At 34.1% G+C, this 25,349-nt stretch overlaps 3 protein-coding genes and 1 long non-coding RNA gene across 5 annotated transcripts in view; 3 read left to right on the top strand and 1 right to left on the bottom strand.

Moving 5' to 3' along the window:
* Positions 1–5,224: 5,224 nt before the first annotated feature.
* On the top strand, positions 5,225–7,062 carry LOC145245631 (uncharacterized). The gene is made up of 2 exons (XM_080107197.1): positions 5,225–5,290; positions 6,805–7,062. The coding sequence occupies exons 1-2, from the start codon at positions 5,225–5,227 to the stop codon at positions 7,060–7,062; spliced, it is 324 nt and encodes a 107-aa protein (XP_079963323.1).
* A 12-nt stretch (positions 7,063–7,074) lies between these two features.
* Positions 7,075–7,743, top strand: LOC145245630 (uncharacterized). Its single transcript, XM_080107196.1, has one exon. It carries the CDS (start codon positions 7,075–7,077, stop codon positions 7,741–7,743), a length of 669 nt encoding a protein of 222 aa, XP_079963322.1.
* Positions 7,744–8,219: 476 nt separating this feature from the next.
* On the top strand, positions 8,220–8,927 carry LOC145245629 (uncharacterized). The gene has a single exon (XM_080107195.1). The coding sequence runs from the start codon at positions 8,220–8,222 to the stop codon at positions 8,925–8,927; it is 708 nt and encodes a 235-aa protein (XP_079963321.1).
* Positions 8,928–18,641: 9,714 nt separating this feature from the next.
* LOC145245993 (uncharacterized) overlaps positions 18,642–25,349 on the bottom strand; it is a 79,228-nt gene continuing 72,520 nt past the window's right edge. For both annotated transcript variants that reach the window (XR_013863061.1, XR_013863062.1), the window contains exons 2-4: positions 24,982–25,082; positions 23,755–23,831; positions 18,642–20,688 (exon numbers count right to left, since the gene is read on the bottom strand). This is a non-coding gene — a long non-coding RNA (uncharacterized LOC145245993). The remainder of the gene's footprint in view (positions 20,689–23,754; positions 23,832–24,981; positions 25,083–25,349) is intronic.

The raw sequence follows: 25,349 nt of genomic DNA, 5'->3' as shown, positions 1-25,349 counted from the left end.
TATTGTAGCGCTAACTTCTGTCGTCTCAGAATCAGTGGAGGCTCATGGGCCTCTATATAGAGGCTTTCTACTGGAGAGGTTCTAAATGCTCCCAAGGCTAATCTTAATCCTTGATGATGGATTGTATTTAGTTCTTTTATGTAGGACTTCCTTGCTGCTCCATAGATGAAGCATCCATAGTCCATTTTAGATCTGATTAGAGTTTGGTATAATTTCAATAATGTGACTTTGTCTGCACCCCAATCGGTGTGTGCTAGGACTTTGATCAATTGCATTGTCTTTTGGCATTTTGCTTTTAAATATTTTATATGTGGTATGAAGTTCAATTTTTTATCGAATATAATACCTAAATATTTATGTTGGTCGGTGAGTGGGATGTTCTTGTTATCCAGTTTCAGGTTGGGGTCGTGGTGAAATTTTCGTAATTTGCAAAAGTGGATGCATTTAGTTTTTTCCTCTGAGAATGTAAATCCATTTTCTATGGCCCATTTGTTTATTTTATTCAGACAAAGTTGTAGTTTGCGTTCGGCTGTTTGTATGTATTTAGATTGGTAGTATATAAGTAGGTCGTCCACGTATAGGGCGTTTTCAATTCCTGGGTCTATGGTTTTTATGATATTGTTTATTTTAATGTTGAAGAGGGTGACAGACAGGATACTGCCTTGGGGGACCCCCATTTCTTGATCTTTTTGGACTGAATAAGTGTTGTCCATCCGTACTTGGAAGTTTCTATTTGTTAAGAAATTTCTGATAATTTCTGGCATTCTACCCCTAAGTCCTAGTTCATACAGGTCTTTTTGGATTCCATATTTCCAAGCGGTGTCATACGCCTTTTGCATGTCAAAAAAAATTGCTATTAGATGTTCTTTTTTTGCAAATGCTTCTCTTATGCGTGTTTCCAGTTTTATTAAGTGATCGGTGGGGCTTCTATTTTTCCTGAAACCCGACTGGCTTTCTGTAATTAGATTTTTGCTTTCCAAGTACCAATTTAACCTTTCGTTAATCATTCTTTCAAAAGTTTTGCACAAACAACTAGTTAGTGCAATGGGTCGGTAGTTTGTTGGGTTTGTATGATCTTTTTTTGGTTTGGGTATTGGGATTACTGTTGCCTGCTTCCAGTTTTTTGGAATGTTGTTAGTTATCCATATCTCATTGTAAATTTGTAATAAGTAGTCTAGTGATGGTTTTGGTAGTTTTTTGAGGAATTGATAATGAATCTCGTCGGGGCCGACTGCTGTATCGGGAGATTTGTTTATTGCCTCCTCTAGTTCTGCACTGTTGAATAATTGATTGTAGTTTTCTTCATTTTTTGATTTAAAGTTTATTTTTATTTTTTCTTCATTTTTCTTTATAGTTTGGAATTTTTTATTTTGGTTTTTTGATGATGAGTTCATTGAGAATTGTTCTGCTAATTTATTTGCGATATTTTGTTTGTCGGTAATCTTCGTGTTGTCGCATATAAGGTGTTTAATAGGGTTCTTTGTATTTTTTCCTGCTATTTTTCTGACCATCTCCCATACTTTTTTGGGTTTTGTGTTTTGATTAATTTTTGTTACATAGTCTTTCCACGTATTCCGTTTTGATTCTTTGATAGTTTTCCGTGCTTTGGCTTTGCTGTTTTTATAGGTGTCCAAATTTTCTTTCGTTGGACTGTTTTTGAATTTCCTTAGGTTTGCACGTCTGGCTCTTATAGCTTCTTTGCATTCTTTATTGTACCAGGGTTTGTTATATTTTGTAGTAGTGGAACTTTTTGGTACGTTCTCCTCGGCTATTGTGAGTAGGGTGTTGCTGAAATATGTGATGTGTTCTAAGTTAGGATTCGCTTCAGGTATTAATCTGTGTTGACATGTATTTTGGAAATTTTCCCAATTTGCCTTTTGTAAATTCCAGCGGGGTGTTTTGTCTTCTAGCTTGGGATTCTCGTTTTCTATTATGATTGGGAAGTGGTCACTTCCGCATGTATCCTTATGTGTTCTCCAGCTATAATCCATGTATATAGTTGGGTCACATAGTGTTATATCGATTGCTGATAGTGTTCCCGTTGGTGGGTGCATATATGTATTCTCTTTGTTGTTGAGTAGGCATAGATCATTTTGGTTAATTATTTTTTCTATGGTTTGGCCTCTTTTGTTGTTTTTTTTACTGCCCCACCATATATTGTGACTATTGAAGTCTCCCAAGAGTAGAAAAGGTTTAGGTAGTTGTTTGATTATATTGTTTAATTCTGTTTCGTTTATTGTTTCGTTTGGTGGTATATAGAGTGAACACAGGGTTACTGTTTTGTGTAGTGTTGCAGTTATTGCAACAGCTTGCATATTTGTTTTTAAGTTCACTGTGCTGTGTGGAATGTTTTCGTTTATCAGTATTGATGATCCACCGGTGGCTTTGCATGATAATTTGTTTATGTGGTTGTATATTGAGTAGTGTTTTATGTTGATTTTGTCATTTTCTTTTAAGTGTGTTTCCTGTAGGCAAATTATTGCAGGACATAAGGATTTGATAAGTATTTGTATTTCTTCGATATTAATTTTTAATCCTCTTATGTTCCACTGTAGGATTTTGTTAGTCATGGTTTATATTTTCTTTCTTTTGTTTTGGGTTGTTGGATTCCTCAATCTCCATGACTTCATGGCTTTCGAGGGTTTTTTCTTTTTTTTGTTTGGATCTGGATGTTGATCTGGGTCTTGCTTGGGATGTTGCTGTTTTGGGTTCTTGCTCATTTTTTCCCTCTTGATTGCTTGTGTTTGGTTTCTTTTTTTTTTCCAGGGTGTTTTCGGTTTCCATTTTTCCTAGAATTTGGAATCTATTTTGAATGTCTACTGTTTGGTTTTCTTCTTTTCTGGTTCCTTTGCGGAGGGTACTAGGCGAGTGTTCTTTTGATTTTGGGATGTTTTCGGTTTGTGTGGGTTTTTTGTTAGAGGATTGTGTTTGGTTTTTTGGATCTGGTGAGATTTTACTCTCAATTGTTTGATAGTTATTTCCATGTACAGCTGGAGTTGACGGCAGTTGCCGTAAGGTGGCCCTCAATGTCTCAACTAGTTCACAAAGTGATTTTATGAGGGTAGAGATTTCCTTTAGTTCAGTGTTTTCTATTGTTTTTAATTGATTTTTGGTTGCACCTGTGTATGATCTAGTTGGTTCTGTTGTGGTGGTCGTTTCAATAATTTTCCTGGCTTCAGGAAAACTTATGTTTTTGGTATATTTGAGTTCATTTATTTTTTTTTCTTTGATCCAGTTTTGGCAGAGCGATGAGTATGCTGGATGGTTCTCTCCACAGTTTGGGCATTTTATATTTCCTTGGCATTCTGTTTCCTGGTGTTCGTTACTGCTACACTTTGGACATACTGCTTTCCTGGTGCAGTATTCTTTGAAGTGGCCAAATTTTTGGCAGTTTAGGCAGCGAAGTGGTCTGGGGATATATGTTTCTACTTTAATGTTAATATATCCAATCTTGAGTTCAGTTGGTGGAGTAGGAGTATTAAAAGTTAATATGTATGTGTTGGTATTAATTGTTTGTCCGTTTCTTTTTATTGTAATTCTTTTAGTATCTATAACTTTTTGATTTTTTAGGTTTGTTTTTATTTCATCTAGAGAGCAGGTGTTTAGTTCTGGACATCTGATGACTCCCTTTGAGGTGTTAAGGGTTTTGTGAGGGTAGGCATTGATGTTTATATCATGGAACTTTGTCCATGTTAAAATTTCTTCGGCACTACTTTTAGTAGTTACTTGTATAAGTAAAGTTCCATTTTTTTATTTTTTTATTTGTTTTGTGTTCAGATTTTTGTTGATAATTCTTTCGATTTTGAATGGGGACATTTTTGTTATTTGTGTGTTATCTTGCGATTCCAAGATTATATACTCCGGAAAGTGTGTGTTTTCATCTTCATCGCTTTCTGGATGGGGCCTTTTAATTTTTTTGGAAGCCATAGAATATTTTTTGTTTTTTCATCATCCTTGCTCCCCACCCTCCTCGGAGCCCTAAATTGGGAGATGGTTGGGGGGAAACCCATTCGCCCAAGCATCTCAGGGATACAATGATGATATACTCAAACAGTGAGTATAGCTGCTTATGACGATTTTTTTTCATTTCCTTGGACCCAGCAAGGTGTAGAAAGAGGTAGTTGTCAATAGCATCAGTTTCCACCATCTGATTGGCCCTTGCCATCGCCTTCTAATGATAGTATGTGTGTGTGTTTTTTTTTTTTTTATATGAGTATGTGTTTGTGTTTCTCTTTATGGGGGTTTACTATTATTAGGGACTGTCATGACTAGCCGGTTGGTCGGGTCGAGCCTGCCCGACCGCCCGTCTAGCCGAAGTAAGGGCCAAAGTGGAGTGTTGCTAAATCACGGCCATTTGGTTCCAAGGTCGTGAGTTGCTCAGCCACCAGGATCCCGTTCTAAGGCATTACGGGTCGCCACCTACGGCCAACAGGTGGCCCCATTGAGGGACTTTTACTCTCTGCAGGGGGGCAGTCGGTGTATTCTGATACTCCACCAACAGGGTCTGGGAGGGGGGGGGGGAGATAAAAAAAGGGGGGGAAGGGAGGGGGGCTGTTGTTTTTGTTTTTGGTTTTGCAGAACAAAATTAAGTTTTACAAAAAAGGTCAGAAAACAAAAAAACATCAATGTAGGTGCATTTCGTCTCAGGAAGCCAAAAGACAGCCTGATCTGGTAGCACCAGGCCATGGACAAATGATGTTGAATCGGGCATTTTGCCATTAATGGCCATTCTGCAACCAACAAAAGGAAAGGTCAGACCAGTACTAGATTTCCGAGAATTGAACCAACACATACTGGGGGTGATGCCATAGAAAAAATGGGGAAGGGAGATGGCACCGTGATCTCATATATCAACAACATCCTTGTGAATGAAACTCTTGTGACTGTAGGGAGGTCATAGTTCACTTAAAGAAGTTTGGGTTGGTTGCCAAGGTACTGAAAGAATTGGATGGGGGAGCTGCTTTGGGACTAAAGTTGAAACGAAATGCATCAAATGGCCTGGAATTTCGAAGGGAAAACGAGATCCTCCAAATGAAAGAAGAGCTCAACAAGCAAGAGCTTTTTTCGATATGCGGCAGGCTGATTGAGACCAGCATGCGGCTACATCAAGAGACATGCCGAAGGTAGAGGATGGGATGATAGAGTGGGAGGAAGAACGACCGCCTTGATTGAAGAGGTCCTGAAAGAAGTGGAAAAGCAAGACCCAGTTCGGGGAACGTAGAACATGCCACGAACACTGGATGGAGTCGTGTGGTGTGATGCAAGCAGTATTGCAGGGGTTGTCTTGGAAGTGAGTGAAAACAGATCAAATGAACAGGTCTTACTGCATGTGTGTCGGGCGAGGTTGGGCGAAAGAGAGAGAGAGAGAGAAATCAAGATGGCGCCCATAGTTTTAAAAAGTGTGCTCTGGTGGAAGTCACCCAAAAGCATGTGAAATCACGCGGGAGACATGTATAAAAGGAGTTGACAGGTTAGGTTGGTGAGAGGCAGACAGAAGAAGGCTGGTGTCAGTGGTGATCTCAAACCCGGCGGTTGTTGGCTTGCAAAGACGAATTATTTATTTTTTTATTTCTTTAATTTTCTTGTCCTAAACTAGGAACACTTCATGCAATCATCTTTTTACTGAACATTTTTTAATGCAATATGGCCATAAAAAAAACTAACTGTTAAGTATTGTCTTCAAGAAAATCACGATTTTGATACAAAATAGAATGTTTATATTAATAGCCATTTCATTGTAATTAAATAATGACTTATATTTGGAATGGTGTCTTGTCACATAAACTTGTAGGTCATCAGCTCAATCAGTTTTAACGTCTTTCTCTTCTTCTGACAGTCATTATCAGTTATACTGAAGTTATAGCTACAGAAGTTTTTCTCTCTTTCTCTTTCTTTAGTTTGTAATAGGGTAGCAATAAAAAAAAACTCTTGCCTTATGCCATCATGATATGGTATTGTTTTATTTAATTTTACAGCACTGTAGTTTCTCTTCACCCTGAGTAATGGAAGATAGAGCTTCAGAAAAGATATCCCCTCAGCCAAATGGAAAGATTTTTTTCTATTTTCTTTAGTCAGTGTAACTTTGAACTTCCTATTCATGGTATCATATCCTGACACATATCTCTAATTCTAATTTTAACTTCTAATGAAATTTTCCACTTTTATGCTTGCATTAACTTTATGTGGAAAATTCCATTTTTAATACAGTCACAACCAAATATAGTTACATAAATTTTGAACATTAAAATATCTTGGATTTGCATAAAATTTGATTAGACAAAATTAAGTAAGTTTCTCCAAATGCCAAGTTCAAAAACTTCTGGAATACACAAAAGAGAGACGAGGGACCGTAATCTATAAAATGTTAACACACTCCCACACCTTTAAAATTCACATATTTCGCATTTGCGTGGTTATAAACTATAGATATTTAATACCAATTAATGTATCTCTTAGTTTTGTCCCTTAAACAGTTATCTCCCTTGCCCGGACATTTTTCTTATAGAGTTTCCCCTGACTTGACACCAGCAGTTTGACCGGCGTTTTGTTCCCTAATTTTAGCTACCTTTCTAGCCCCACATGGATCGTTTTTTTATCTTCTATTATCCTTCACCGTTTTAAGCCATCTCCAGTAAGAAACATTATTTATCCCCTTCTTAAAGACACTTTTTAATACCTTAATGTTATCTTTTTATATTATTTCATTTTAACTTCAAACTTTGTTTATTTTCTTTATTCACGTGTCCAGCCTCCTTATTTCTAGCTGTGATGTTGATTTCCTTAAACATACGACTCCCCATTCAGCCCTTTTATAACTTGAGAGAGCTGACCAATGAAAACAGCGACTGGGACTCCCATCTTCCTCAAGAAATGCACAGAACCTGGGCTTCATGGAGAGACTCATTGGAGGCATTAAATGAAATCCAAATCCCCAGAGTCTTCACAACCAGACCACCCTCAAAAGCAGTATGTAAAGAGTTGCACATCTTTTCCGATGCAACAACCAAGGCTATCATCATAGTGGCCTACCTCAAGGTCACCGACAATGACAGAAGTTACTAAGTTGGCTTTGTCATGGGAAAGGTTAAACTTGTCCCACAACCCGAACATTCAGTTCCCAGACTAGAACTCTGTGCCGCCCTCCTGGCAATCAAACAGAGTGAGCTAATTTTGTCAGAGATAGACCTGCAGCTCCAATCCACCACCTTTTACACGGACAGCAAGGTAGTCCTAGGTTACATTCACAATGAAACCAGGCATTTTTACGTGTATGTTAGCAATCGTGTGTTACGTATACGTAGATCCTCTCACCCTAATCAGTGGAGATACATACACACTGATCAGAATCCAGCTGATCTCGGCACCCGCTCCATACCTGCATCTCACCTCCAGAGAACCACTTGGCTTAATGGGCCCGATTTTCCTCTATCTGGATGGGAGAACAACCCAGAAAAAGTCAACTATGATTTAATTAACCCTGGCACAGACACAGAGATCCGTCCACAATTGCTCACCCTAACCATATCTTCTGCAAACATGGGGCTGGGATCCCTATGCTTCGAGAGATTTTCTACTTGGTCGTCAATAACCAGGGTCCTAGCCAATCTCATACACATCGCCCACACCTTTTGCAAAGCCCGAGTCACTGCTAACAGTGATTGTAGAGGATGGCACCACTGTCCAAATGCACGGATTATGTCGAAGAACTCACACATGCGAAAAACGTCATCATTTAAATCATAAAAGAAGAAACCTATACCAAAGAACTCTTGCAAATAGCGAAATAGAGAAAGGCTCCCCAAAAGGCAGTCCACTCAAGGGCCTCAACCCATTCATAGACAGTGATGGCTTACTGAGATTGAAACCGAAGAAAAATATCCAATTATGATCCCCAGCAAACACCACATTGGGTCATTGCTTGTGGGCCACTACCACTACCACTACAAACCAGGCATTAGGGATGCCTATTCACCAAAGGAACTGTCCGTGCCTCAGGATTTTGGATAGTCGGTGGGAAGAGGTGTGTGAGCCGATACATCTATCATTGCGTCACCAGTCAACAACTCCGTAGTCCCACATAGACACAAAAAATAGCTGACCTCCCTACCGACTACCTCATCACCAGTCCTCCTTTCACCAACATTGGCCCAGACATATTTGGTCCTTGGCTCATCTCCTTATGTCGAACAAGAGGCGGTCTTGCCAAGTGGTGAGCGGTAATGTTCACGTACATGAGCACCAAAGGTATCCACATCGAAGTAATTGAATCAATGAACACCTCCAGTTTTATTAACGCACCCAAGCATTTCTTTGCCATTCGCGGCCAGGCTAAACATATACGTTCCGATCGTGGGATCAATTTTGTGGGCGCCTGCAAGAAGTTGTGCATTGAATCCAATACAGGTACGAACTCTATCACTAAGTATTTAACAAAGCAAGACTGTACCTGGTCATTCAACCCTTCCCATGCCCCTCATATGGGAGAAACTTGGGAAAGAATGATTGCCATGACCAAAAAGATATTGGACGCTATGTTCCTGCAGTATAAACAGAGGTTGACCCATGAGATACTTACCAACTTCTTGGCAGAGGTCACCTCCATAATCAATGCTTGGTCTCTTGTCCCGGTATCAACAGACCCAGATGAACCCGGCATACTTACACCTGCTACCCTCCTCACTCAGAAAGTGAGCATATCCTTCACACACGAACACAATTATGGACCCAAAGATATCCCCAAAAGTCAATGGAAATTCATCCAACATCTGAAACTTTCTGGAACAGATGGAGAAGAGAATACTTGTCTTCGATCCAAACACGCACAAAGAGGAGATCAGATAAACACAACTTTCAACCAGGGAACATGGTGTTGCTCAAAGACAACCAGGCTGCAAGAAACGAGTGATCACACGCGTGTTCCCCAGTGAAGACAACCTACTGAGGAAAGTGGAAGTCAAGCTCTTCCTACGACCCATTACCGAGACTGTCCTTCTTTGTACCGAGAACTAGAAAACTTAGGACATCTAAGACGACAGGCGAGGAATATTATGTCTCTTAGTTTTGTCTCTTAAACAGTTATCTCTCTTGGCCGGACATTTTTCTTATAGAGTTTCCCCTGACTTGACAGGTTGACCGGCGTTTTGTTCCCTAATTTTAGCTGCCTTTCTAGCCCCACAGGGATCATATTTTTATCTTCTATTATCCTTCATCGTATTAAGCCATCTCCAGAAAGAAACATTATTTATCCCCTTCTTAAAAACACTTAATGTTATTATTTTATATTATTTCATTTTAACTTCAAACTTTGTTTATTTTCTTTATTCACGTGTCCGGCCTCCTTATTTCTAGCTGTGATGTTGATTTCCTTAAACATATGACTCCTCATTCAGCCCTTTTATAACTTTTCCTTTCTGGACTTTTTTCTCTTTGTATTCTGAACAATGCTTTTTTGTTTCTTTCAGTTTTTTACCGTATCTACCTTCAATAAACCTGTTTGTAGGATTTCCTGTCTTCAGAGTTTTGATTGTTAGTACGCGTTTAATGCTAACTGTTCAAGGATCGTATGTTTCTAATCAAACACATCCTGGAAACATTAAATATTTTCAAGATTTCTGAGTATTTCAAATGGTTATTAGAACATGAAAGGACCCCTCACCCCATTTGAATATTCAAATATTTTTGACATGTATTAAATTTGGAGCAAAAGCATTAGTTACCAATTAATAAAATTTTAGTTTTTTTTAAGTATTTTAAAGAGTAATGAGTTACAGTTATTAACATGTAGTCATAACCAAGGAATTTCTGGGCATTTTTTGTGTTAACTTTTTAACTTTAAATTCAAATATTACTGCAAATTTAGAAAAAATTTTTTTAATTTAAACAATTGAATATTTATCATTTTACTAAAGCCATTTTTGTAAATTATTGTTGGCAGAAATTTAAAAAAATTTGAATGTTAAAGGGGGGAGAAGAGTTAAATTAAGTGTTAAGCTCCCCTCCCCCCCCCACACACAGTCCAAATCTCTTAAAATTTTAATAAATTGGAATTTTGAGAATCAATAAATTGTTGTTCAAATGGGAAATTGAAAGTATAAAATTTTCAAATATGTTCATGTTATGTCTCTAAAACCTCTTTAAAAAATTTCAATAAAACTGAAATTTTTGGTAATATTGATTAAATGGTGGTTACATTTTCATGAAAATCAGAAATTTTTGAATTTTAAAAGGTGAGTGTATATTAAAATCTAGGGATTAGTGCTTGATTCCTGTTTTTGAAAATCATCCCTCACCCCAATCAAATTCTGAGAATCTTGATAAATTATTTGAAAATCAGAAATATTTATTTTCATTTTAAAGGTAACAGTTTTATACATAAAACCGTCACCTTTAAAATTAAAAAGAAATTCCTTGTTTATGACTACATGTTAATTTTTCAGGACCAATAAACGGACAACATTAGCTAATATTGGTTGATGCTTACAGTAAGTGATAAACCATACTAACTCAAAGGAAACTGTAAAGAAATTTTCAGCAAGTTGGGCATCCTTGATATCTTAGCAGAATTTTCCAACATCTGTAAACAAAATCGTATTCAGCACCTCAGACCTCCACCCTTTCATCCACAATCAAGCAAACAAGCTGAATGTTTTGTCAACACATTTAAGAGAGCACTCGTGAAGTTAAAAGGGGGAAGGAACTGTATAAGAGATCATGGAGATATTTCTATGTTGCTGCAGAGCAAACCCAAATACAAGTTGCCTAAATGGAAAATCCCCTGCTGAAGTACGGACAAACAGAAAAATATATTTGCCAACAGATGTTATTTGTCCATTATCAAATAATCTTCACAAGAGAAATAGAATGCTGAAAAGCCCGTTCAATTGCCATCATGGAGTAAGGTCACATCAATTCCTACTTTGACAACCTATATTGGCAAAAGACTACCGCAATAATAAAGAAAAATGGACACAAGGTTACATTGTTCTGGTAATGTAATCGCTAATGTGAATGTATAATCAGCTATTTGGATCAGATATGCAAATCAGCTTCGTCACTCATACCTTCTGAAGAGACAATCAAATGACAATCATTTTCTTAAAGTGTTTAAGTAAACAAAGTCCCATAAGAAAGTTCAACCAAAAAGTGCAAACCAACTTCAACACCACAAGTAAATCCACATCAAACATCCTACAAGTATGATATTTCAAAGGAGGCATAAGAAAAAACAAAGGGAAATAACTCTAAAAAAAATGTAGATTATCTCCTCAGGCAAAGATCAACAACAAAGCAAGATGGCAGACTGACCTTAAAAATAATATCATTTCTTGTAAAATTATCATTTTTTCTATCGTTAATAAATAGTTTTCATGCATATACAAAGCGTTCTTGCAAATTCTTATAACCAGCACCAAATGATATCATTCTCACAAACAAATGCCTTCGTGAGAAGCGATTATTTTCTTTTCTTCCTGTTAGTGTCCATTGTGGGATTGGCAGGGACGTTTGCTTTTTCCCCACATGCTGCTGGATTCTTGCTTGTTGTTCTTGACTGCTTCGTCTTTCTCCCTTTTTTGCATATTTAATCTCCCAAGAACCCTTTTTTCCATAGCAAAAAGCTTTCTGCGATTTGATTGTCTTGAGTGATCTGATTTCATGAAATGTCAGTATCTTTGCTAGGTGATTTTTCAAATAAAATGTCATCTGTTTTTTGATAGAGCATTTTTAAAAAGTCCATGTCTGTTGAGAATGTTGATCTGCCTGGATGACTGTCCTCTTTTAATGGATTATGTCTGCTTCTGATGGCTCACTCCAGTTTATATCCTGTTATCTGCTCTGGGTGGTAGAGTATCATAATGCAGGTGGACCAGTTATGGGCTTGATGCACAGTTCCCGATTTCGGTGTCATCCTGTTTCGACTTCATGTCAAACATCCCAATTCAAAGTAAATGAGAATTATGTGCTATTGTAGACTTTGTCCAATGTAACAAAATTTTATTGTTAGCCTGAAGTTTTTTGGGTTTTTTAACATGGGAGTCACCACTTATCAATCGATTCAAGAATAAGGGTTGATAAGAGTACGGCAGACACTGAGATAACATAGTGGTGGAAATAGATTATTTAAGGGGGCAGCTCAACAAAAACTTGTTTACATTGAACTTGAAGACAACCATATTGCAATCAGTTGGAAAGCAGGCAGGCAGAACAGAGTTCCACAGATGGGGAATTCTAGAAAAGAAGCATTATTTATGGAATCTGTGTTTAGATTTAGGCACAAATAGAGAATGGAGGAAACTGTTGATGGATGCTGTAGCTAGGCAAGTGTTTTTGTAAAAGTTTCGCAGGGTGGGGGAACCACAGATTGAAGCTCAGTTGAGCACTTGTTATGAAAATAATGATAGAGCAGAGACAGGTTCTCAACATCACTTTTGTGGGAGATGTAAGTCTATTTCATGTGAGGAGTATAGATCACACCCAGAAGTTTGCTGGAACAGGGAGTCTCTTTTAGACGAGAGCCATTCATATCAATTGAGGTCAAGTGGCGATCAGAGTATTTATGGTGAAAAGATAAAAGCTTGGTTTTGGATGCATTAAAATTAACCACATTGCACCACATTCTCAAGGTCTGCGAAGAGAGACTCAGAGATCTTGGTCATTGTTGGCCTTTGAAGGATTGCGATAGATCATATTATTATCTTCATATATGTCGACGAATGAACTTAGAATGTGATTTGGGAGATTATTGATAAAAATAAGGAAGAAAGTTGGGCTCAGAATGGATCCCTGAGGCACGCCAGCATTGATACTTTGAGCTTTAGACTTTTGCCCATTGATGACTACTTGCATAAACCTATTGGAGAGAAAAGATTTGATCATTGAAAAGATATTTCCAGATATTTCATAGCTGGAGATTATGTGAAGTAGAACTTTATGCCAAACTCTATCAAACGCCTTTGATATGTCCAGCACTATTGCTTGAGAGGAAACCCCTGTCGATAGATTCACTGATCCTATGTAAAATTACAGTCAGCACATCAGCTGTAGATCTCACTAGACAGAAACCACGTTGTTTGTTACTGAGTAGGCTGTTTTCACTGAGGTGGTTGACAATTTCTCTAACATGGAGTCAAGCAACTTACACACAGAAAACTAATTGGTTTGTAATGAGATGCAGAAGACCAATCTCCAGTATTTTTAAATGTTAGGAAAACTAATGAGATTTTCCAAGGTGTTGGGGAGCATTTCTCCTTTATACATTGATTGAGCAGCTTCACAAGAATGCTAGTTCCGGTTGTAGCTTTGAGTGCTATAACTTGAATATTGTCAGGACCAGTTGTTTTGCTGGCATAAAGGTTCTTGATGAGCGTTGCAACATCATGAACAGATATGTGGATATTACTCAGATTATTTTCAGTTTTGGGGAGAAAATTCAGGAGGTAGGAGACCCTGATCACTTTGACTTTGCTGCAAAGTTCTTGGCAATAAGCTTGGCTTTGTCAGATGCTGAAAAAATCACCTCAGGTTCATTGTTGATGGTCGGAATAGAGGACATGCATCTATTTCGGGCCTTATTTGTTATTTGCCAAAACTCATGGGAACTAAGCCCATTTTTCTACTTTGGACTTAACATATGGTTCATTGAAATGCGAATGATTTAGATAATTGTCACATTCGTGGTCAGCCTCATTACTTTACACTATCACTATTGTGTACTTATCTTAATAAGGCATTTACCTGCATTCCATAGGCCTTGAGGGTATCCCCGGTAATGTCTCTGTTTATTTATAGAATACCCATGTTTAGGTGTCTGCCTTAGATGATATGTGAAGAGCCTCCTATTGCACTGTAGAGCATTGCATTCCTTGAGTATATGACTGGTTCTCACATAACATGAGTAAGCATTCTTGAGGGTGTGATGCAGTGTACTTCCTGCTTGATTGAAATCAATTCACAGAATAATTTCTATGTTTCATGTGTCAGACAATATAATACTAGGAATCTCTGTATTGAAGGAAAAAGTTATATAAACCTCTTGCCACATTTAGTGCATGGTGTTGCTATTTAGTGGAAAATGAAGCTGTCTAGTATTATTTATGGTGTGCTTCCTTTATATGACAGCATTTGCACAATGTCTGTGAACATCATTTCAAAACACCTTACGTTCCTTTTACAGTTGTCAAGAGGAGTGTGATTCTGACGCTTCGTGCAGGTCATGTATGATTCAATCTATGCCTATATATTCCTGTTCTTGAACTCTTACAGAACACTTAAATGATCATGCATGTGCAATATTCCTGAAAAGTCATCATAGTCAGCAGTTGTCATAGCATTCTTTAATATATCAACCAGATATCAAGGAACACTAAATATCAATTTCTGTTTTTCCTTTTTCTTTCAACCACTTCCTAAAATCAACTGACACTGGACATTTGACTATTTGTCTCATAATCGAACATGTAAAAATTCATCCACTTTTCACTAAAATTCATTAAGATAATACACTTATTCAATTTTGACCCATTTTGACCCCTTAAAAACTATTTTAACTGGTTAAAGACTCAAAAGAACTGTCCATAAAAAATCCAATCATTTGAGGCCCCTAGCGCCACTTTGTGACTTTTAGTTTCAGAGGAGAGAGTTTGAAAATATGGAAACATAACTTTTTATATATTCGATAAATAAATTACCCAAACTAAATAAAATAACCATTAAAGCATATAACAACATAGGTAAATGTCTTATTTCAATATTACATATAAAAGCTTAAAATATTGTAACAACTAAACTCAACAATGTTCATACACAACAGATCATCATATTTGGTTTAATGTCTATTTCACATGTTGGCATGTGTTTGAAAATCTGTAAAAATTAACTTATAAACTCTAACAAATCTTTAAATGTCCCTCTTTCTTTGAAATACACCCTCATCACTTCACATGTTTCTCTTAACCTTCCCCTGTGAACTGACCCTGTTATCTGAAATGTTCTATGTTTACTAACAAAAGAACCCTCATCCATTTTTCTTTAATGTGGCCATAACATCAAAGTATCCTATTCTGCACGCACGCACACACACACATCTTATATGGTCCAGATTTAATTTTCCTCTAAGGTCATCATATTTAAGTTTATCTTTAAGACTCACATTACACCTCCATCCTATCATTCTCTCCATGCAATGCATGTCCTCAATCATTACAGGCAAGCTTTCACTTCCTTACATCAAACTTTATACACATAACTGACAGACTGTTAAAAGAAGTTTTTGATGCACACTTTAAGTAACAATGATAGAAGCAATCCAATAATCCTTTACTGCTTGTTTTTGATATTGAAATTGGAAGAAATTTTGTTAAAAAAGTTTTTGATTCATGACTTGATAAAGTAGTAATTTGAGGATTTTAATGCCCCTGTTCAGTCTCAAGGGTAAGGGTAGCTGTGCGAGTAATTGTGAGGCAAGGGTTGCACAATCTCCAACCACAACTCTCCTGAATTCGCACTGCTTGGGTCCAGTGGCCAGAAGTCCAGGATAACTATAACCAATGCCAAGATAAGCAGAGAGCACATCCAACACAAATGGTTACTCATTTTAGTACTGACCAGGCTCAATGTTGCTTAACTTTGGTGATCTAACACGAACTGTTGTGTCTATGAGATTATGTCGTACATAGTGACTTATTAGTGATTTCAGGCCGTTCAAAATTTATATATAAATGCTTCAGCTAACTACTTGTCTATACAGATCACAATCCACTAATCTATAAATAAAACAGATATATTTCACCAATAAACACTTAAACTACTGGTCACATAACATTGACAGGAAATAGTAATCATATACCAAGTATGGTTTATAACAAGTAAAATTTTTGTTTGGATGAATAATGTGTACAGAAATATGTTGGCAAGTTGAAATGCAAAATGTTCATTTCAACTTGCTGCTAATTCATTCAGAGCTTGGAGCGGCTTAATTTTAAACCTTTCTTATCTGTTTGTCAGGTTAACTCAAACGGTAGTTGCTGGCACGATAAATGAGGACATACGGCTGGCGTGGTAAATGCTTTAGTTTCAATTCTAGCTGATGGCACCCAAATAATTTTTTTTTTTACTTTTTAAATCGGTGTTGTTATATATTTTTAGTTCTACCGATCGACCCACGGGAGCGGGGCCCGTAAATAATCTTGCTAAATGTCTATTTAAACAAACATCCGTCCACCACTTGTACAGTGCTCTAGCCACTTTGTTTATGTCTATATATATATATATATATATATATATATCTATATATCTATAAAAGTGAACGTGTCTGTCTGTCTGTGTGTCTGTCTGTCTGTGTACATTTCCCTACGCAATAACTCTGTCAATTTTTAGTCTATAGACTCGAAATTTGAAATACCGGGTACTGAGATTTGGGAAAATCGATGTGACGGGTGTCAGCCAGAAATTTGGCTGTTAAGGGGTCAAATTTCAACGATTTGACCTTTAAGAACTCTACCAAACTCCTCCGACAATTTTGGGTCTAGACACTTGAAATTTTAGATATAGGTTCCTTGAACCTGGATCTAACTTAATAAAGTGATTTGAGCCCGAAACTATAAATTTTAAGGGGTCATAATAGGGGTCAAAGTTTTAAAAAATTAACCATTTTTTTTTGTTTTTTTGCACAGCATACACCTCCAAACACCCGAGCAACGCCGGGCACCCCTGCTAGTATATATATATATATATATATATATATATATAATATTCAATAGAGAATTGGATCTGTAATAATAAATATGAACTCTGCATAAATTAAAATATATTTAAGTGTATTTTACGAATAGCAAGGCCGGGCGACCCCCGTCTAGTGGAAAATAAGATAAACAATTGCTATTTTGGATTTGCTCCAATAGGACTTTAATTTGAACATCAATAATGTTGTGAGCATCTCAGGACATTGTGTGAGTATAGGTAATGCAACCATCAAATGAATCCTGAACATGAACAGAGGAAAGAGAAGTAAATCTATACATATTGCAGCCGGCATCTTGTTTTTCTTCTTTCTCTGACTAGCTGAACACAAAAACACATGTAGTAGCAACAAAAACTCAGGGTAAGTTAAAAAGATGCAGACCTAGAAATATCTTGAAGCCAATGGATAAGATTAAAAAAAAAAGTCAATATTTAAGTGTATTTAGTTAGAGAGAGATTACTTGAGCGATGAACTCGCATTTCTTACCTAAAATATTACAGCAGAATGTATATCAGATACTATCGACTTGGTATATGATTACTATTTCCTGTTTATGAACCTTGGATTATGTGAACACTTTAATGTATCATGAGATTGTGAGGAAACACTAATTCATTAAAAAGGTTTATTATTAAGAAGAGAACAGATGGAGTTACTGAAATGAGATTACCTAGAATACATATTCCATAATTTATAAGTTCAATAGTTTAAGATTTTACCAAGTCCATACATATTGATACTATGGGTGTGAACCAATCCTTGTAAAAATGTATTACTTATTATAAATTAAAATTTAATGTAGAGCAATTCTTTTCTCTTATTTTTTTGTATCTGATTTATAAGTTTTGTGGACAAGTGTGAGTTCGAGTAGAACTTTTATCGGATATTAATTACAATGAAAATATAACAACCTACCATGAGTTTCATGAATAATTTTCTTTTTTTTTTTTAAATCGAAGCATATTTGGGTTTTTTTTTTTTTTTAAAGAAAAATGTGTTTTTGTAAGTTTTTACAGTTTATTGTTAAGAAAACTTGAATTTTTTTTGTTCCCCCCCCCCCCCAGAAAAGTAAGAATTTTTAGGAAAACTGTTGACATTTTTTTATGGTAAGGGTAGGGCTAGGGTTTGATTAAATTTGTGATTAAAAACTAAATTTATCTTCCAATTTACTAAAAATCGTTTGTTTCGTTTTTTCTTAGCTAAGCGCATTTGTTATCACTTTTTCATTGGCTGATCAACTTGATCAGCAGTTTACATTAGCTGCCTAACATTTAAGGAAATCTTGGTTGTCATATGCAAAAGCACCAAAGAGTCTATACCTTATAAAATTCAAAAATTTGTTTTTACTATAAAAATATCTTGGGTGTAATTTTGGCAGTCTCGTAACTCTTGCTTCCTTTATTTTGTGTCCTTTTGTCCTCACACTCAATGAGCGATGTTTCTGACAAACAAGAAAGAATTGCTGTTTCCTGGATCGGAATTTCTATTTCATACTTACCATTCGTTGTTTTTTGACCTTGAAGTAATAAATTTTTTTAGCTTCTTACATCAAGTGGTGTCATGCCTTCTCTGGAGCAATTTTGGTAAAAAAGGGCATTTCTACCCAATGATAAACTAAACTTGTTTTAACTTTTAAAACATTTCTATTCTTTGTTGCAATTGCTGTTTAATGCTCATAACTGAAATACTGATATTTGTTTTTCCAGTTCAGTTGAGAAATTTTAGCTTCCACTTTCTAGCAGTATGACTATGAACGTTAATGCTAAAATGAACAAAATATTGACAGTATTTGTAGGAATAGCAAAAATGGAAATAGAAAATGACAATGGTATTAATATGCAGAGCAATTTTCAGCAGCAAACAAAAAACAAAAATACATTTTTTGAAATAATAATAATTGCAAATGTTTTGATTTAATTCTTTTATTTTTTGTGACAATAAAAATATAATTTGTCCAACAAAAGTGAAGTATGGTTAAATTTTTAACTGGGGAGAGTACATTAAATAACTTCCAGAAATAACCCAATATAATTTTGGTTAATTCCTTCATGATAAAAGTTCTCCAACTTCAGTTACAAATCCAAAAATACCTTTTCTCTTGCAATGATCATCTGTCTCTTTAAGAAGAAAAAATAAATTAAAAATCTTTTTTTCAGAAGAAAAATTATTATAAAATCTCATTTTTTTTCAAAATATCAAGGAAAGTTTGTTTTTTTTTTTTTTTTAAATACTATTAAAGCTAATTTTTGATTAATAATTCTGTTGAAAATTTTACAAATCTGCAAATAGAGTTGAAAGAAATCAAATTACTTAAGTATTTTCATAATTGGATAATATTTATAGATACTACTAGATATATTTATTGAAGCATTAATATAAAAGTGGGTGTTCCAAGTCTCCAGTTTTGAATTGAATTTTTTGTGAGTTACTTCCCCTTTTCTGTAAGCAAATAAACATTTTAGTAACTTTACTATAATTTTGTATTCTTATCAGATTACAATCTCAGTCTAAATTAAACAAGGTGCATTGTGAAATCTAAAATTATCCTAATTAAAGCAAAAATTAAATTTAAAAAAAAAAAAGAAAAAAAAGTTAATTCATTTTTGATCAAAAAGGCTAAATTTTTATAAATGAAAAATTACAAAAGATGTATTGTTTTAAAATTAATTTTTCCTAATGCAATTTTGGGGAAAACTTTTCCTCTCAAACTGCACTGGAAAAGATTTATTTTAAAAACATAGTTTCATTGTGGCTTTAAAATTTATAGGAAATAAATAGAGAAAATATGTCATGCTAGCATTTGTAGTCATATTGTCAATCAAGATACCAAAAAGTTGTAAACATTCTAAGATCATCCACATCTCTGAACAGTATATTATAAGATTTGTTAATTGTTAGAAATTAGCAGTTTCATACATACAATGTTGACATTTCTAAATGATTTTTAAATTGTTTGAAAAACATATTCAGTCTAAAGAATGGAGTTTATTCATTAAAAAGGTTAAGATGTACAAATTAATACAAGTAAAAGAAATTTAAATATTAACTCTTTCATGGCTTATAGAAATAAGTAGAAGTGCCTAACTAGATGGATTTCATTACAATATTAAATATATATCAATTTGTTTTAAATTGACTATATTGCATCCCAATTAAAATAATTGGTCCTTGTCCAGAATTCCTACTATATTAAAAAACAAAAATAAAAGTCTGTATGTTATAAGTACTTGTGACAAAATGAAAATATATTCCAAAAATCACAAATTCATTGCGTAATTTTATTTTTGTAAAAATCACTTTTACGGGAATTCATAGGCATTATAATATAAATCTTGCAAGTTTGAATTATTGTCGAGTTATCTCTCTTTGTTTGAGATTGTTTTTCAAATGAGGGGCAAAACAGTTGCTCCTTAAATATGAATAAAATTTTATTTTTTAATTTAAAAATAAAACTACTTGCTCAATTTATGTGATTTTTGGAATATGGTATTTTTTTTCCATCATTAATGCATACATCATACAGATTTTTATTTATTTTTCAATATACAGTGAATTCTGGACAAAAACTGAATAAATTCTTATTATACTTTGATAGATTTTGTGATTTCCCTGGATTAAAAAGTTTAAAAAATGTCAACAGAAACACATTTACATTTAAATCCTCCTTATTTTTAAGGAGCAACACAAGATGCAAAAAGGTTCAAAACAGAAGTTTTAATCTCCAACAATCCATCAAAAATTGTCATTGTAAATAAAAAAAAAAACTTAAAAAAATAACAGAAAGCCTCCTTTTCAGACAGATGATTTCAAAGATAATTCTTACAGGCAAAAAGGCCAGCATTATAGCAAAAACGATGAATATGTTTCTTTTAAATAATCACACATGAAGATTCGGCAGGTTGGATGACAGGAATTTCTTTACCTTCCTGGACATCATGCAATAATGCAACAATCTAAAAAAGAAACCAAATCATGAAAAAATGTTATGCATGTACATATGATCATAGCATGTAAATAAATACATATCCTTTTTTTTTTTTTCATCAATACAGAAAATTTGGGATCTTTGTATCAAAAAGAAGTACACAAAATTTTCCATGTTATCTAGTTCCATGTTATCTTTGTTTCAGGAGTTGAAGTGCATGTGACATTTAGACTATTTCCAATGCAGATGAAATTTACTTGCTTAAAAACTGTTACTTAGCTTTCACTTTCTGTATACTTATTCTTTCCAATCCAGATTAAAGTTTTTTTTATTCTCACTAAAATTGAACTCTTACTAAAACTTGAACCAAATTAGCTCATCATTCAAGCTGTTTGGTTGAGTTTAAAATATAGGTTTGGTCAAAAGGAAATTCCTGATTTCTTGCTTTTCATGTCTAGCAAAAATTACTTGTCATGGTTATGAAAGCATCAATTATAATATTCATGTGATCACTCTTTCGAATGGATCAATTGCATCAGAAAATAAAATTCCTCCCAATAATTCAATAAAAATAACACAATTGTGTCATTCATACCAAACAAAAATAATGTGCAGTTATTTAAGGAGAAATATTTTATGAAAACAAAAAATAAAATTTTGCAAATAATTTAGTTTCAACAATAATGTTGTATAAATGAGTTGATGTAGTCATTAATATCAAATAAGTGACAAAAATTGAAAACACTATTAAAATATATTTTTTTTTATTCATGTAATGTCAATTTTACCTTGTTCAGGGGTCAGACATTGTCTGATATTATGCAAACCTACTCTCCAATTCTCATGGGTCAATAGGTTAACTCTCTCTAAATTCCATTCTACTCTTTTGTTCAATCACTTGTTTTTCGAGTTTTCCTTGGCAGACCAACCTTCCTATGATTAAAGACAGGTTTCTGCAGCAGTTAATCCAGGAGGATCATTCCACATGACCATACCAGATTAATCGATTCATCCTAAGGATAATCTCTAAGTTGGGCAAATACAGTATTTTGAGCTAATCTTGATTTGATGCGTTTGATTTGGTCAGATTTCACATAGCAGATTCATCTAACCATGCATGTATCATTGCACTGCCATCAGGCGAGAGATGAGTGAGGGCTCAGCATTCACTGCCATATGTCATCATGACACTCCAGACACAGCTGCTATACAACTTACTCGAGATATAGAGAGAGATAAAGTCAACAATTCATTGTACATAATGGTATAAGCTTCTTATCAATACTTTATTATTCTCTGGGCAAATCAATTTAGTTATTTATAATGTCCCCACAAAGAGATGGTACTAGATGACAATACTGTGGAGGTAATAGACTTTCTTCCATCTAAGAAATATGCTGAATGTAGATGGTAGATGTGAACTCATTACATCCATAAGGGTGAAGGCAGTGAAATTAATCTCCCACTCTAGATTCTTCTTAAATATATTTTTTTTCAAGGTCTTTACAAAAATATAGAATCTCTTTTTTGGGGGGAGGGAGATAACAGTGACCAAACAAAAAATCCACCAAAATAATATAAACATAGACATCAGTAAAAGTTAATTTATTCAAATTTATAGATTTATTTTTTTTTTTATAATTATGCTTACCAATAATTTTCTTGTTCTTGATAAAACTTATTTTATTTTTAAACATTTTTCAGGTACTTTGTAAGAACAGCACTGGTATTTGTTTTCTTTTTTGTTTCCATAATTTGCAAGTATAACTTTTTATTGTAAAAGAAAATAAGGTATTATTTGAGCTCTGCTAATTTACCCTAAAAGAAAAATGTGATTCTCTATTTTTTAGGTGATTACATGCAAACAATTAAAAAAAGTAGTGGGTATTGTATTTTACTTTTGTCAGCCACATAACTCTTGCCATCATTATTTTGACTTTTAGTCTTCACATTCATTGAGTGATGTTTATGACAAAGAGGGAAGAATTGCTGTTTTATGAGCCAGAATCTATCCATCTAACATGTATCATTGGCAAGTTTTTGATCTTGAACTAGTATTTTTTTTTTTTTTAGCTATTTACATCAATGCCTTGTTTGGAGCGATTTCCATAAAAAAACAGGGAAAACTTTATGGTAAAAACAGATAAAAAAAAATCAGTTTTGCATATAAATTTGACCTAAACTTAGCAGGCCTTTTGGACCAGACAGTGTTTTAAGGATTTGTAACCCATTTTGATGGTTTTAAATCTTGGTCATGTTAAACTGTAATATAACATATGTAATATAACATATGTCATTGTTAAAAATCATTAAAAAACATGCTCCCTTCCTACTACTAACATTAAATCTGGGGGTGATAATTAAGGCGATTACAATTTATGATTTTGCTTAAAATTAATGATAAAAACTTTAACTGCCCTAAAATGTTAAAATAGCCCAGAAAGAGGGATGGTTTTATGTAAAATTTATATGCCCCCTCCCCCCAAACTTCTAAATTCTAAAATAATTGTTTTTTTCAGTGTGTTCAAATGTCAAACAGAATTTCATTTTGGAGGTTGGCGAGAGAGACTTTTAAATGTAGATATTTCTTTTTTTAATGTTTTGTAGCCAAGATTTTGATAAACTGAAATTTTCATCTATATTTTTCACTTGTACCATTTTTCCCCTATTTATCACCTTCTGTGATTATTACTGGTGCCATTTTCACCTAAATTCAGTGAAAATAACTATTTTAACAAAATGTATCAAACAAATAATTGTGACAATTACAGAAATTAACAAAAAAAAACAAACTTGAAAGATGGTGAAAACATACTTTAATTTAAAGAAATTCAAAACCAAATACTATTATTTTGCACAGTTGTAGACAAGATAACAAAATGTGTTATATACTTTTATAGAATAAATTTAATCTTCAAATAATTATTCTAATCAAAATTTTTTTTTTTTTAATTCCAAGTAGGTCTTGATTTTTCACATTTTAATTTATGGTGTCTAAAATTATCTTTTGTGGGCCCCCAAGGAAGTAGCCAAAAAAGAGAAAACTATTTTAAAAAGTAATATAGAAAATTTAAAGAAAACACTTGTTACTGACCGTCTCAGCTTCCGGATAAGTAAATGATTGTAGACGAGAAAAGACCAATTTCTCATTGATACTGATCTCAAAAGCAGCTGCAAAAGAAAGGATATATTTTGTATAGAAAATAGAAAATGGTAAAAACAAAATGTCTTCTTTGATAAATCAAATAGAATATTTATTTCAATTTATTCTTGCTTCAGTTGAAGAATGATAATTTATGCTACAAGAAAACACAGGCAGTTCTAATCTGCTAGTATACTTGTATCAATCAAGAGGTGCACTACTGACTTGCATCTCCGAAGTGTACCACCAACAAATATTTTAGTAGGAACTGCTGCAACTTGCATCCAGCAATTTTACTAAGTATTATAAATGAACAAAAAAGTTAGATTGATTCTCATTCTTTCCACTTTCCACAGTAGAAATTTTTCATAATAGTTGTTCTGTTCTATGTTAAATAGAATCTCAATAGTGCATACGATTCTTACTTATTCTGTATAGTTGCCAGGTCTGTCAGTTCACACATTTCTTTATGTAAATGTCTTGAAGTGATAAATATAGTTCAGTCTGTCAATTGCTTCTGATTCTATGTGTTTTTTTTTTTTTTGTTTTTTTTACATGTGACTTGTTGGGCTGGCCACAAAATCCTTTCTATCAGCGTGCAATATTTACTTTTTGTAATTCAACAAGTTATGGCAAAGTTTGTTCAACTACAGCTCATATCATTCAAAGTTGTGAATTTCAAATGTTAGAAAATTTTCATAATTTTATACATAATGTCTTATTGTTGCCTCTATATAAAGTATCAGAGTGACAGGTTTCTCAGATGGTGAGTTATTGTTTTATGGAGGATGATCTAATTACCTGCTGTATAAAGTATCAACCCTAGAAAGATAATCTCCTTTATAATACAACCAGTGCATTACTCTACATAAAAAATAGAATAATCATAGTAGTAGATTGTGTTTTAGACATAAAAATATATCTCAACAAGGGGCGTTCAAATAAAGTGAAAATTACTTTTAAAAAATTTTGTTTCTTATTTCAAGTAGCTATCATTATGAAATTTTCCAAATGCTGGGATGAAGAATAGGCAATACCAAGCAGTAAAATATGAAACCAAACTCAGGCTGAACCTCAATATAGTTTAGAATGCAAAAATTCACCATCATTAAAACTATGAATGATTTCATGCAGGTACTTATAATACAGTTTAAAAGTAAGAAATTTGTAATTACTTACCCGTTCTTTCACTAATTTCATCTGTTACACTGGCTTCAGGTACCTCAACATGAATTTTCTCACGGAGCTTCTGAACCAGGTTCTGGTATCCTCAGGAATTGCTGGAAGGAAAAAAATGGCAAAAAACAATTTTAGTAACAATATAAGAACATCTAACAACTTTGAAATATTTTATTCAAATAAAAAAATGTTCTGTTTAATTATTTGTAAGACAAGAATAGTAATGGAAGTTTATAATGAAAATATTGATATTAACAGGTTTTTTGTACAAGAAACAAAAGAGAAGACAACTAGATTTTCTTGGCAAAACTTAGTTATAGGAATCGATATAATTGAATTTTAGGAAGGATCGTGAATTTTATTAACAA

This window comes from Euprymna scolopes, chromosome 23 (assembly GCF_053919585.1).
Source record: "Euprymna scolopes isolate OS-2025 chromosome 23, ASM5391958v1, whole genome shotgun sequence".
In the NCBI taxonomy this organism is placed as follows: Eukaryota; Metazoa; Mollusca; class Cephalopoda; order Sepiida; family Sepiolidae; genus Euprymna; species Euprymna scolopes.
Note: the sequence above shows the minus strand (reverse complement) of the source record. Positions and strands in the feature narration are given on the sequence as shown.

Coding starts and splice junctions, on each gene's coding strand:
- LOC145245630 (XM_080107196.1), top strand. CDS start 7,075: ATGGGAAAGGTTAAACTTGTCCCACAACCCGAACATTCAGTTCCCAGA.
- LOC145245631 (XM_080107197.1), top strand. CDS start 5,225: ATGCCACGAACACTGGATGGAGTCGTGTGGTGTGATGCAAGCAGTATT. Junction 5,291..6,804: donor TTGCAGGGGTTGTCTTGGAA/GTGAGTGAAAAC, acceptor CTCCCCATTCAG/CCCTTTTATAACTTGAGAGA.
- LOC145245629 (XM_080107195.1), top strand. CDS start 8,220: ATGTTCACGTACATGAGCACCAAAGGTATCCACATCGAAGTAATTGAA.